Genomic DNA, 14,175 nt, shown 5'->3' on the forward strand with positions numbered 1-14,175 from the left:
GCAACACCCAACATAATCACTTGCATTTTATGCATCTTATGCACTTTATTCCTATTCCATATATGGTATTCATTTAGTAGTTGTTGATTACTCTTGTCTATCTTTTGTTAATAAAATCTATTTTATTACACTTGTGTCTTCCTTGTGTTGATGATACAGAAAGAGGTTCTACAAGTTAGAGATCCCACCAATCTTTCTTATGTGATGTACTCATAACCGCACCTTAAGTGACACGTGATCCAAATATCATAACGTCATTGGTGACGCGAGTATCCATCACTAGACTATTTCGCCTCCCTAGGTTGGCAAAAGCAAAAGTCACTACACCACAAAATATTAGGCAGTGAAAACTGTCTTCAACATTTATTATAATAAGAATAGTTTCTTGAGCACCAAATCAGCATATTGAAATTATTTAGACTGAGTAATGGCTGCTGAAAATTCAGCTTTGCCATCACAGGAATAAATTGCATTTTACAATATATTACAATAGAAAACATGTTTTTAAATTGTAATAATATTTTGAAATATTAATGTTTTTACTGTATTTTGATCCAATAAATGCAGCTTTCTGTCACACAGGGATCTTCAGGACACATGCTCAGATTCAGATTCTCTCAGTTCCTCTTTGGGCAGGAAACAGTTCTCCGGTCCCTCTGTTCAAAGTACATGTGCTACAGGAATGGAGACCCCACCACTTAAAATCTCTCGTGAGGAACTTTTTCTTCTGGCGCAGGAGGCCCAGGCTATCGCCATGGAGACCTTACCTTCTTCCACATCCTCCCCTTCATCTCCTCTTGACTCCTCCTCCATTCACAAGGGCTCTCCTGACCTTACCCGCTCTTCTGTCCTCCCAGAATCTCAAAGCTTAACCTTTCATCCTGGCACCAAAGCTGTGGCCTATAATGGAATTCTGGAAAAGTCATACAGCATGGGGAAGCTGCCCGCTAGTGGGACGCCTCCAGAGGGACATTACCCCTCCATTAGCTCCATCGACATAGAAAGCAAATCTATCAAGGAGCCCAAGCAACTCCAACCCACCTCCTCCCAGGACTTTTGCGACAACGGAGAGAAAAAACGCTCCAAGATCAAGAGCTTGTTCAAGAAAAGCAAAAAGCTGTGAGGAACAGTAGAGAAGAGGAAGAAATGGAGAGAAAAAGAAGCCTTAAAATAAAATAAATGAGGGTCAACCAGAAGCCAAAACATTTTTCAGTTTCTTTGTCATTTTTTATTTTAATTTTAATTTTAAATGGAATGTAGCTTCATCTGGGTACAGTCGTAGGTTGGAAGCCTTTTTATGGTGATTTTTTAGCCTCACACGTATGCCTTTGAAGGCCAAAAAATGTCATGTTAGCATTTTGCAGAACATGACCTCTTCACTGTCTTCTGTTAAGTCTCCATTTTCTATAATGTGCACCCTAATGATGTCACCAGGAATGGTTCAGGAAAACAGAATAAAACAGAAACAGAATAAAAAGAACAGTCCAATATTAGCCAAATCTCCAAATTGTAAAAAAAATAGACTTTACTGCAAATATGTCTTAAAGGGAGGGTTCAACCACCAGTGAAAATTCTGTCATTTACTTTCCCTCATGCCACTCCTATTCTGTATGCAGTAGTTTTTTATTTATTCATTTTTTTTAATGGGGCACAAAATAATTTTTTGAGGAACTGTTACACAGTTCTTGCAATACAACCAAGGTTCATAGTGACCAAGGGCTGTTAATCTAAAAAAAACACCAAAAAGCAACGTAATAGTAGTTATACAACTCATGTGCTATATTTCAAGTATTCTGTACATCTGCATTTTGTTTTTTCTGTTGGCCTAAGTACAAATGCATCAAATGGATGTGTTTGACTGTTGCACCGTGTCTCACTGTTTAATTTACAGGAGTGACAACTGCATTTTAAAACTGAAATGACCCCCGAAAAGTGACAACCACATTTACAAAAACTCCAAACACATTATCTTGAAAATAAGCCACATATCAAAATATAGCGACTTGCACCTGCCTCTTTTATTAACTCTGGATTGCTTGAACTGGATCGCTTTTTGAGCCGATACCAAAAATGCTTGATACCAAACACACAAGACGGCAAAACTTTGCTATGGTTACCATGGCGTCATGGTTTTGAGAGTGAGTTCTGTTCCATACACACACAACACTGTAATTGAGGGGATGCGCTCCCTATTTAAATGCAGTTGTCACTCCTGAAACTTTACAGTGTGTATGTGGCCATTGGCATAATCAAACCATAAGGCATCATATTTTGTCATTATATAAAGACTCGCTGACCAAATTAATAATAAAAAAAAAGATTACTGTAATTATACTGTAACTAAGTTGTTTTCATCATGGCAGGCTTGACCGAAGTTGCATTTTAATTTAGCATGCAAATTTAAAAAGTTCAGTTCTTTAAAGGGGTAATATGATGCTTTTTAAAAGATCATTATTTTGTGTATTTGGTGTAACATCAACCGATGGATAGAATAATTTCTTTACACTCAGATGTACTCAGAGCACAGTTTTGAAGAAAAAAAACCCTATCTTTCAATTTAATTTCAGCTGTAAAAATGGCACACTGTGTTTGGTTATTACACAGTCGAGATCCAATGCCGTTTTGACAACAATGACGAATCTGCATCTGGACTCAGGCTTGACCATAGCTTGGTTGGAAGTAAAGATTATTTTAAAAAATTTAAATTTCAGTCTGATTGCCACAAAAAAACTGTCATATGGCTTCAGAAGACTTGGACTCTAATGCACAAGTCATTTGGATGGCTTTTATGGTCCCTTTTATGTTTTTGTTTTTTTTGGTGCTTAACAGCCCATGGTCACCATGAACTGTGGATGTATGGCAAAACCTATATAATGATTCTTAAAAAAAAAAGGCTACTTTGGTGATCCACAGAAAAACTATTAACATTTAGGTTTGGAATGACCTGAGGGTGAGTAAACAATGACATTTTTTTTTTTTTCCACATTTGAAATCATAAGAGTTTGAATGGCCGCTGGTTGTTGTTTGATATATCTCAGCCTTTGACATCATCACAAGCTTATTTTTTAATATTTAGTTTCCCTGTAGTATGAAAATCATAAGAAATCCTTTCCCTTCCTCTTAAGGGCCCAGGGTGAAAACTGGGCTTTCAGTTTTGTCACTTCTGTTTACTGCCACAGAGCTCCTGTACTTGACAATATTTTTTTAAGAAAAAAAGGGAAAGAAAAAACAAAAAGAGTAACACTTGACATAAAGCAGCATGTCAGAATGCCTACATAAGTGAAATAATGAACACAATGTAATGGTTCAGTAAATTAATAAAGATTACTCTTTTCAGTCTTAAAATGTGCAAAATACTACCTTACGCACTATATTTAAATTATCATTACACTTTTTATTTTTGATTTAAAACACCATTTTACAGTACTAGAATTATGCCAGCATATTGTTTTGGCACATTTGTTAAAAAAAGGTAAATAAAAAAATTAAAAAAGGAAAAAAAAAAAAGGAAGAAAGAAATTAAACCCAAGCTGTGTAAAATTCACAGCGGACCTTTTGAAGTGTTTTGAAGACATGTTCAGACATAACAAACTGCTGTGTGGAAAGCGCTACTGAATTATCCTGCCTAAAGGCTGTTGCACTACTGCTTTCCTTACCTGGAAAGTGTCGCTTTTGGCGGCATAAGAATAAGTTATGTTAGTTAGATCAAGGAGAATATGTGCAAAGATGTTTAAAAAGCAGAAAATTTACATCAAAGCCAGAAAAAAAAAAATGATGGATTTAGATTAGAACGCCTCTTGCCACATTTATTCTCTGAAATCATTTTATTTTATTTTATTTTTTTCATCATGAATATGTTTATTAGAAGTTATTAAATTGTAGTAATGTGATTTCTTTTGGGTAGCTGAGGAAAGTTTTTTTTCTTTCTTTTTTTTTTTTTTTTTCTAAGGAGAAATGTATATGATAAGCAGATTTTGACCCAAAATTCCTCTTTCATGAACTGAGTGCCCTGTTTCAAGGGCGTTACCATCACTGTGATCATTATACCTCTCTCCAATCATACAAATCATCCACTATGGAGCACTAAACTGATTCTGTTTTGGCCAAAATTATTGCAACTTTTTTGAATTGCAAGACCTTTGTCCAGTGCCAGAGAGGACAGCACAACAGTGGTGCCGAAATTTGTCTCAGAACTCACTCACTCAGCATTGTATATGCTGATACATATGAAGGATAAAACATGTTTCATGTATATACACATGAGTGTTTATGTGTGTATATATATTTATACAGTGACTGACATGGACACATGAATGTTGAGATGATTGAGCTGAGCTGTTTTTTTTGTGTGTGTGGGAATATTTGTATACAGTAAGGACAAATTAATAAAAAATTGAGGCAGAAGTCTCATCTGTGCAATCACTTCAAAACTGTTTGTGACTCATTAGGGATGCATTTATCTGCATTAGGTGTGCCTCACATGTGCTGTAAAAAAGTGAAGCCAAAACATTTTGAGCGCCATCTGGTGGCTGGCTGCAGTATAGGTCATAAACCCTGCCCTCTCCATGTAAATGAATGGGCGTGCCGAAAGGAGGTGTTCCGAAAGGTGAATCAGTACAACAGAAACTACCCCTAACCCTACCCCCACACCCAGACAAACAGCTTTGTCTACCAATCATGAAGACCTTTCTCCATGCCCCTACCTTTCGGCATGCCCTAAACTTTTGTCACGCTCTTTGCTCCAGCCTGCAGTTATCCCTACTTGGAATGAATGGCACCTGAACCAAACTAAATTATCAAATAAATAAACTAGAAACCACATTTTTTAAGACAAGTAAAAGCTTTAAAAAATCACAAGGGGTATCAGTGATGTATTTTATGTTGTAGAATAACCACAGACCATATTTCAGGCATTTAACCAAAATCCCTTTTAAAAGCCCATTGACTTATGGACGATGGAATCAGAAGTGCTAAAATTCTAACCGATTTAGCCCATAAACATGTCATCGCTGCAGTGCTCTATAGGGAGCACTGGACTTTTCCTGGTGGGCCAGTCAACTTATGGGCTATCGAAACCAAATTTATACCTTACGTAAACAGATTTACATTCCTGCCACCATCAGCCCGGGCCATTTAAATTGTGGTTTGTGGCGTATGCACAAGAATTAGTCTCTGTTCTGTACAGCATGTCTGGTTTCAGTCAATGTAGCTGTCAGGTGCACATTCAGCTTAAGTTATAACAAATTCATGACAGTTTTATGGGAAGTTTAGCCGACCCATGTAATTGAAAGTTGTCTAAAGATTGTTGTCTTACCAGGCTACTATTTACACACTTTCTATGCTATATTTCCCTCTCTGCCACTGGCTGCCCTCACCACTTCTGCTGTTTTCAAACTGCTTATAAGTCTCCTCACTTGCTGGAAGCCAAACACTTGGGGATGGAAGTTATATATATATATATAAAAAAGCACAGGTCAATTTAATCAAGTCAGTAAATTCATAAAATAAACAATCAAATGAGCCCCACACTTGAGTTTATTGAAAACTGAAGAGTAATCATCTGGGATTTAAATCTAGGTCTCTGTAACTTTATTTTGAGGATCTTACCTTTCAAGCACCTGATTAGGTTAGACCAGGGGTGCCCAAACTCGGTCCTGGAGGGCCGTTGTCCTGCAGAGTTTCGATCCAACCCCAATTAGACACACCTGAACCAGCTAATCAAGCTCTTACTAGGCATACTAGAAACCTCCAGGCAGGTGTGTTGAGGCAGGTTGGAGCTAAACTCTGCAGGACATCGGCCCCTTCAGGACCGAGTTTGGGCACCTCTGGGTTAGACTTTTTTATTGTATAATTTAATTGTGCTGTATTTCCAATGTTCAGATATTTTATATATATGAAAGTACAGTGAAAATCATTGTATTAACTAGACTGTACAGCAGGAAGTAGTTTGCATTATATAGAACATGGTTGACATTTATATGCTTCGAAACATATAGTGGGAGATCATGAGCTGTTGGTTTGTGATGGACATAAACTCTCAGTCCATCTCTGTTTGCAAGAGTTGCAACTCAATGTTATCATCACCCTGATTCCCTTGACAAAAAGCCAATAGAATTTTTCTATTGGAAATTCTATTGGATTATTGCAGAAATTAAGCTCTGTGACCAACAAAACATGATTCGTTCATCTTTGAACATAGTTTTTTATTAATTTTGGTGCATAAATACAATTGCCAGACATGAAAAGCTATCATTAAGCTATAAATGAACTACACCACAGTCGCATACATGTACATTTAGTCATTTTGCCGATTTTGCATATGTTCAACATCACCACCACTAAGCTTCTGACCACTCTTTCAGTATTTGAACTGTACAAGACGGACAGTTTGAGTTAGTGTAGTTTACAAGATTGCAAGTATAAACACAACAAGGGTATAAAATCCAATGTTGGAAGACAAAATAACCTTATATAATTCATACACGGTTCAGTACATAGTGCATAACTGCATAGTGTATATAATGTGTCATTTGGGACACAACTCTTATTTCAGCTGTTTAACCAAAAACCCATTCTAAAACTCCACTGACTTCAGGACAATGGAACCTAGTTCAAACATGCTAATTTATTTCCATGTTTAGGACTTCACTTTTTTTTTTTGAAAAACAGTGACAATGTATAAGATGATAGAATCTGTATTGAAAAAAAAAATGGAGAATACTATTTTTGTCCTCTTTTTCTCAGTCTTTCTCTCTCTCTCTGTCTCTTAGGCAGCTTGAAGTATACATTAGAGCAATAGAAGAAAACGCAAAAATGTGTTTGTGTGACACCCCATTTATCTTATAAGTGGGCACTGGTGACTGGAGGAGAAACATGCATGATTGTTTTATCAATATAAAGAGAAAGTGAGGAGAATTGTGTTGATGGTTCATCAATTCTACACAGATATACACTGAGAAGATTCTTATGATGAATGTGCTGCTCAGAGAGAGAGAGAGAAGGAGAAATGTTAAAACAACTCAATCTCGCTCGCTCTCACATATTCCCCAACATGCTGTCTTTCTCTCTCTTGTTCTTGCTCAAATAAATTCAGTGCCGTTCTCTTTCTTACACACACACACACACACACACACAGAAAACCTGCAAAGTCTTTTTTAATGATCCCGCTCGCAGCAAAAACAGAAGTTGCACTAGATGGCAGTCATGTACCATTGAAGTGTGTGGAACAGAGTAAAGCCCCTTCAGTACCACTTCCAGCTCACGAGTTAAACACGTCTCTAGCGAGTATGAGTCCCAGTGTATGTTGTTTCACCATTACTTCTGACCACCATAACTTGTGTGACCACAATGACCCTGAGTGCTATCTCACAAAACATTATATACAATCTAAAACGAACTATAATAAGAACTGCTTCCGTTTTCATTGTTTCTTTGTCTTTGTTTCATAACTAAATACATTTTGCAAAATAATGGAGTTTGTTGCATATGAAATCACCATGAGAACATCATCATTGTAGCTGTGCACACCTGAAATCACCGCAGGAAATTGCATGCTGTCAGAGTATGTACTGTATTTTATTGAAAAATGTGCTTCTTGACAGTTCATAAAGTACATACTATTTATGTGTGTAATATGAATATAATCCAAACATACATACATCATGCTGGCATTGCCTTGTGACTTACAATGTCAACCGCAGGTCTGTACCTTGACATTTACAAATATGACGACTCCTCTCCTGTGGCCTCATTGGGTATGTGGAAGTAGTAGGTCATACTGATATTTTTTGCTTGGTGTGTATTTGGACATGCTACTTCTTTGATGTACAGCTTTTCACGTGCTGTAGATTAGGAAGGTAGTTATCTTTGGACGCGGCATGTGTGTATGTGTCAGGTACAGCTAAATCACAGAGACAGAGTCATGGTGACTAGCTCCTGAATGGTTTCGTGTCTGCGAAAATGTAATAAGTGGTTTGCCGACAGCAGATTTTTACCCACACCTTTTGATGCTCCTTCTTGGTGAATGGAGAGGACCGCTGAAAGATGAGGGCTGTAGTTCTGCAATATTAACTGGTGGTTTACTGTTTTATAAAAATGTTGCAATGATGCTGTTGGTTATTAAGAGCAGTAGTATAATTGAAAATAATACAGTAATGTAAAAGTAATTGTAAATAGTACAGATTACCACAAGACCTAAAAGAAAACAGCTTTTTCCCCTCAAATCTTTTCAATCAAAGACATCCCTGGATGTTGCAAAAACAGTATTACTAAAGCATAATATTCTACTTTTTACTCCACTACTGTCACAAATTGTCAGTCATGTTTCATTTAGTTTCATTTTCATAGACTTCAGTTTCCTTTTTCCTTTGTTCTAGTTCCTGCAAATCTGTAGTTGTCATTGTTACTGAGTTGATTGTGTCAGTTTATAGGTGTTCATCTTTAATTAACCTTATTTGCTGTTTGCTTCTACCTTTGTCTTCGTGTGATTATCACAACCAGTTGTGACAGCTACATTTAAAAAATAATTTGTGAACTAAAACTTCTTTAAAGTGTGTGCTGTTTGTATGACATGCTTGAATGTGAATGTGCACATTTGCAGGTCACCGTCTGTGTGTCTTGCTTATTTGTAAATCAGTATACATTCAATGTCATCATCATATCTCGTACTGTAAGATGATGTATACACAATGGCAAAATAAATGCTAACACTTTATTTTGACTGTCCACTTTAGACATTCTACTCAGTAACTTTGCAACTGCATGTTAACTACCAGTCATTAGAGTAACAGACTGTCTGCTTAATACCTGTTAACATGTTGTTTTGGTCCCCCAGTAGACTATAAGTCACTTTGCATGTCAACTTATTCTACTAACCTTAACCTAACAGTCTACTAATACTCTAATGAAAGTTAGTTAACAAGTAGTTGCAAATTAATGAGAGTTATTTGACATAAGTTGCAAAGTTACTTATAGTTAGTACAATGTCTAAAGTAGACTATCAAAATAAAGTGTCCCCAAATAAATAAACAAGGTTTGTCAAATGAAGTAACAGTGAAAGGAGTGCTTTTTACTTAAGCACTATTTTATTAAGGTATCTGCACTTTTACTCAAGATTTGTGTACTTCATCCACCACCGAATTAAAACAACAAGCATATAGTGCTTCTGCAGCTTTCAGAAACTTCTAGGCTACTCTGTAAATACTGTAGGTTTCTCACACATTCACCGGCTCGTTCCTCTGCATGTTACGCACACTTTCTTTCTGCTTCTTTCACGCCGTTACACTTTCCTGATGTGCATGAGAATTTTTATGTAAGTGATATGTCACCACGTGGCTGTGCATATTTGGATGTTGAACATTTGGTATTGCAATCGGAGGGTGTTTTTCTTACATTCTTAGCACACGCACACTCTGTCTGCCTGCTGCGAAAACCTACAGGAAATTGCTTCCCTCCAGAGAGTCAGAGAGTGGGGCAGAGTTACGGCAACACGCTAAGATCATTTTCATCCTTCCTGTCTACATTTATTCTTCCATTGCAATTCACTCCTGTTTAAGGGTCAAAATTTCCCTCTCCACACATCCCGTACATTGACTGGAGCACATCTGTCCTCCTCATACTCCTTTGACTTCGATCAAATGAATTTAATAAAATCTATACAAGTCAAACAGCCAGGCTTGATCTCTCAAACAAAGAGAGCTTTTATTTGATTTACGCAAACTCAGCGGATGAGAGTGGGGATGAATAATACCTCTCTCTCCTTCATCGCATTCTTCCTTATTAAATATCTCCCATGCATCCCTTCATTCCCCCAGCAGTCCCTGCTTCCACTGTCGCCCTGCTGCCAGAGCCCTGGGAGGAGAAGCCTTATCTCCTTCCTCTCTCTTGCTCCCTTTGCCTTGCGCTATATACTCCCTCAGTTTCCTTTCAAATCTCTCATTCTTTCAGTAGAAAAAAGACAGAGAGAAGAAGAGAGAGACACATTAATTTGATAAAGCGAGTATCATTATTGGCAGTAGGGAGGCTCTTTTTGTGACAGTATAGATGACAGCACTGTGAGCGTCTGTGTGTGTGTGTAAGCCCAGCCGAGGGCTCCTTTCAGTGACCTATAAGCCTTGGTTTGTCAGTCAGTCAGCTGTCCAAGGACACTCAGTGCTGTGGGGTTCTACTAAGTGCCGCTGTACATATGTGTGTGTGTTTGGGAGTATCAGTGGGTGTGTTGACTGTGCTTTGTCTCTGCTTTGAAATGCAGAGGGAAATAGACCTTCCAAGATCAAAGGCTGCTGCTTCTTTTGCTCAAAGTGTGCCAGCATCTCTGTCCATACACACCACTGTTCCTACATTGTGTGTGTGCTTGGGAGTATTATAACATCATGTTCCTCAGACCAAAGGCAAGCACCTCTCCCAGTCCTTCTAATCTTTCTCCTTTCTGCTTTTTCTTCTTCCTGAGCAACAGAGAAGAGCTGAATAGAATAGAACGGGATAGAATGGAATCATGATGAGCAAATAAATGATTCCTCTTAAAGGCAATCAGTTACAGTTGAAATGCGTGCTTAGAAAAAACACGGACATGAACTGAGCTGTATTAAAGCATACATTAAGAAGTAAATTGTGTATGTATAGAGGCGTCTGGTGTACACTCGCATGCGATAAAGACTGTACTCATAATAGTTTTATATAAAAAGTGTTTTAATTATGTATGGTGAGGGTCACACCTTCAATGTATTTCACCACATTGTCCCGCAGTGTTTCTTCTTTTTTGTTGGACAGGTAATTAATTATTGTGTAGACTGCTCTCTAAAAGTAGTATCAGTGTAATTTACATAAAATTCAGAGACAATCATGCTGAACCACGTCAATAGATGGCAGTGCAGTGTCTACCGGGGCAAACTTTTTGTATTCTGATTCAATACAAGTTAAGCTTAATCAGCACTTGACAGCATAATGTGTTGATTACCATGAAAATAGACTTGTTTTCTTAAAAAAAAAATCAAGGTTACAGTGAGACCACTTAATGCACACTTTTATTAATTCTTCTGTTAAAACTTGTGTATTATTTAAAGTTCACCAAAAATGAAAATTTGCTGTTAATTTACTCCCAAGATGTACTTACAATCCAAGATGTAGGTGACTTTTTTTCTTCAGTAGAACAGTAAAGAAGATTTTTAGCTGAAACCGTGGTCCTTGGTGATTTATAAAATGCAATTCAGTCTGTGCAAGAAACTGAATTTTTTTTACAACATTATTACATGGGAAGTAGGATTCTTTTCTGCAAACTGGTTCTTTCAGACAGTTTGTTTCAACATTATTTCTGTAAACTATGCGTAAGTTAAGGAAACATTCCATTTTATAATTCAAAGTTAAAAAATACAGAATATAACTGCACTCTCACTTAAGCTTTTTTATGTTTCCAGTGTTTTTTATGTTACCAATATGCACTGGATGAGGATTTTTATATCTTTGATATGATTATATATGTTCTGCTGTTGATGTTTATTCTCTGGATATGTATTAAAGAGAGAGTTTTTTAAAAAATGTTTTATTGTTCACGGTATGCTTTTTAACTAATTATTGTTAGCCAAAGTTCTGAGAACAACATTCCTTGTTAGCTGTATGCGGGTTGCTAGAGTGTTCTGTGGTTTGTAAGACACTGGTATGTGGGATTTTACCATCTACCAGCAAAAGTCTAAAGGCTTGGAGAAGTAGCAGCACAAGAAAACCAGCTTCCTCTCAATGTCCATTTCATTTCAGCAAATCAGTTTAATTCTGTCTTGTCTTTTGTTTGTGCAGTCTTTCTTTCCATAACTGCAACTCTAAGATAGGATTTTAGCTGCGCTGCTGCATTTAATACAATCACATAATCAAAGAACAGAGACAAAAAGTCTTTTCTACTGTAAGTCATGGCACTCTCTTGAATAAAAGGATTCAGCATGAGCTTCAAAAGGACAGCTTTTTGCTGAGTACATTTCAAAGTGTGGGTGTCATAAAATGCTTTTCTGTTTTTCGGGTAATAATTGTGAGCAGGATTATTGGATCTGACAAAATATGGAGTAATTCCTTCAAATATATCAAAGTTAGTAACAGCACATGGGGAACAGGGACTTTATGAGGCATGATCAAAAGAAAGTGGTTGCACACACACATACACATACACACAAACAACAGATGGCTTGGCACATCTCAGGATACACACTCAGTAGAGGAGACAAGGAGGTGTGGGAGAGCACATCATTTCCAACATCATCGTCGTACTCCAAAAAGAGTGTGTGCAGGTTCACACAAACAAACACAGTATGTTTCTAGACTGGTATTTGCTGTGTGCTTGTTAATATTCTTCAACCCCCCCCCCAAAAAAAGTTCAATGCATTCATTCAATGTTCACTTTGACCCTGACGTCTTTTCATTGATTTAGGGCCAACACAATGACCTCAAAGGAAGACAGAGATCTCTGTGTGTGTGTATGTGTGTGATCATGAGGACCTTAATGAAAATGTCACAGTGGCAAGAGAGAGAGAGAAAACAATGAATCTGGATAATGGAAACCACCATAACCTCACTCAGTGTCATTGTGTACATTATAATTTTTTTTTAACAAAATCAGCATGAATCTGCATTTTGTGATGATTTTGCATTGATAAAGGACAACAAAAATTATGAAAAGACATCTTATTAAAAAATAAAAACATCTTAACTCAGCTTTAAACCTGGTGAAGCTGGTGTATTGTGTGGTTTTAATGTGATTTTGGAGCACTTTTAAGCTAAGACAAACTTAAGCTGGTTTAAAGCTATTCCTCAACCATCTCTAAATTGCATTCTGATTCCCCTTCAGAAACTCAAGCTGCGTCGAACGCTATGGGAACGCCTTCAGCGTGACCACGCTCTGAATTACATGTGTAATCAGTCCAATGGATGGGTGAGACGTCACGGGCGCGGTGACGTAAAGTCCAGGAAGCTTAAAAGCACTTGCGGTGGAACCGGCGTCAGCTTTCTGTCATTCAGCAAGCGCTCTGTGTGTGTGTGTCAGTCGCTATCTGTTTGTGAGTCTTATTTATGGCGCTTTTCCACTGCGTGGTACGACTCGGCTCGGTACGACTCAGTACGGCACGGCACGGTTCACCTCGGCACGGTTTGCATTTCCACTGCAGTTCAGTATCGCTTTAGAGTGGGCGGGATTATTCACATGTCGTTATAGTTGCGCCGCCTCTACTACCACGACTCCTAAAAAAAACTTTTTCATTCCGCGTCGCCCCATTAAGCTCTCGCTGGATCCGCTTCTCTGCTATCAATGAGAGGAACGTCTACTTCCTCAACAGACCACGAAATAGCCATTTTTTGGTTGTTAAAAAAAAGGTGCGCTCGTTCAAACAGTTGCGTTCGATCCTTCGCTGGCTGTGCTGATTTAAATCTAGCGGTTCTGTTGTGTTTGTGTCGCAAGTTCAGTGACGCAGGTAGTGACGATTCTCTCCGGCCAATCCGTGATCAGCAGAGTTTACACGTCACGTTTTGGTAACGGTACGGTTCACTTGGAACCCCAACCGAAGTGGTACTAAAAAAAGTACCAGGTACCAGGTACTGTACCCAGTGGAAAACCCCCCAAAAGTGAACCGTACCGAGCCGTACCGTGCCGTACCATGCAGTGGAAAAGCGCCATTAGTGTTGTTTGTCCACTTATAAGCTCCATTATGTCAAGTTTCAGTCAAAAGAAGCATTTGGGCGAGAGCAGGCAGCGTTCGGGCTGTGTGTTCCTCCCTGCCCGTGCTAAAAAGAAAAAAGATATTCGGGTGGGGACACACACAGTTGTGTGTTGTCTGCTTGGGAGCGAAGCATGCAGAGTCAGCTTTGAGGAGGGAGCCTTCATTAGCGTTTCTCGGTGCGCCGGCCACCGGTGCGCGAGCGGCAGCTGTGCTCGTGGGGTTCACATATGGATCCGGTGGAGGGAATGTAGACGGGCGAGTCCCTATCTTCTTCCTCAACCACCAGATCCAGCGCCCGCTCTCGGGGTTCGGAAACCCGCGCTGCGGTTCTTCCCCCCGGGGAGAGGGCTCGACACTCTGCCTGTCTTCCTCCGAGGAGGTTGATATGGAGGGCGTCGATGAGCTCGCCAGTTGCACAAGCATCAGTTACACAAGCATATTATGCCTAATATTATAATGAGCAGCATTACTGGGGAGCAGAGCT

The 14,175-nt window shown here is 38.6% G+C and overlaps 1 protein-coding gene and 1 long non-coding RNA gene across 4 annotated transcripts in view; one reads left to right on the forward strand and one right to left on the reverse strand.

The window, feature by feature from the left end:
- Window positions 1-2,308, forward strand: part of LOC107757910 (stromal interaction molecule 2-like) — a 53,551-nt gene extending 51,243 nt beyond the window's left edge. For 2 of the 3 annotated variants that reach the window (XM_016575514.1, XM_016575516.1), the window contains one exon: window positions 583-2,308. In XM_016575514.1, the coding sequence (XP_016431000.1) occupies window positions 583-1,123 (541 nt within the window). In that variant the 3' untranslated portion in view covers window positions 1,124-2,308. Of the gene's footprint in view, window positions 1-567 lie in introns of all 3 variants that reach the window. The other variant, XM_016575515.1, reaches the window with a different exon arrangement.
- A 284-nt stretch (window positions 2,309-2,592) lies between these two features.
- Window positions 2,593-14,175, reverse strand: part of LOC107757899 (uncharacterized) — a 20,771-nt gene continuing 9,188 nt past the window's right edge. The window contains exons 2-3 of the long non-coding RNA XR_001641974.1: window positions 9,749-9,757; window positions 2,593-4,197 (exon numbers count right to left, since the gene is read on the reverse strand). This is a non-coding gene — a long non-coding RNA (uncharacterized LOC107757899). The remainder of the gene's footprint in view (window positions 4,198-9,748; window positions 9,758-14,175) is intronic.

The sequence above is a fragment of the Sinocyclocheilus rhinocerous genome, unplaced genomic scaffold (genome assembly GCF_001515625.1).
Source record: "Sinocyclocheilus rhinocerous isolate Xijiao unplaced genomic scaffold, SAMN03320098_v1.1 scaffold1555, whole genome shotgun sequence".
Taxonomy (NCBI): Eukaryota; Metazoa; Chordata; class Actinopteri; order Cypriniformes; family Cyprinidae; genus Sinocyclocheilus; species Sinocyclocheilus rhinocerous.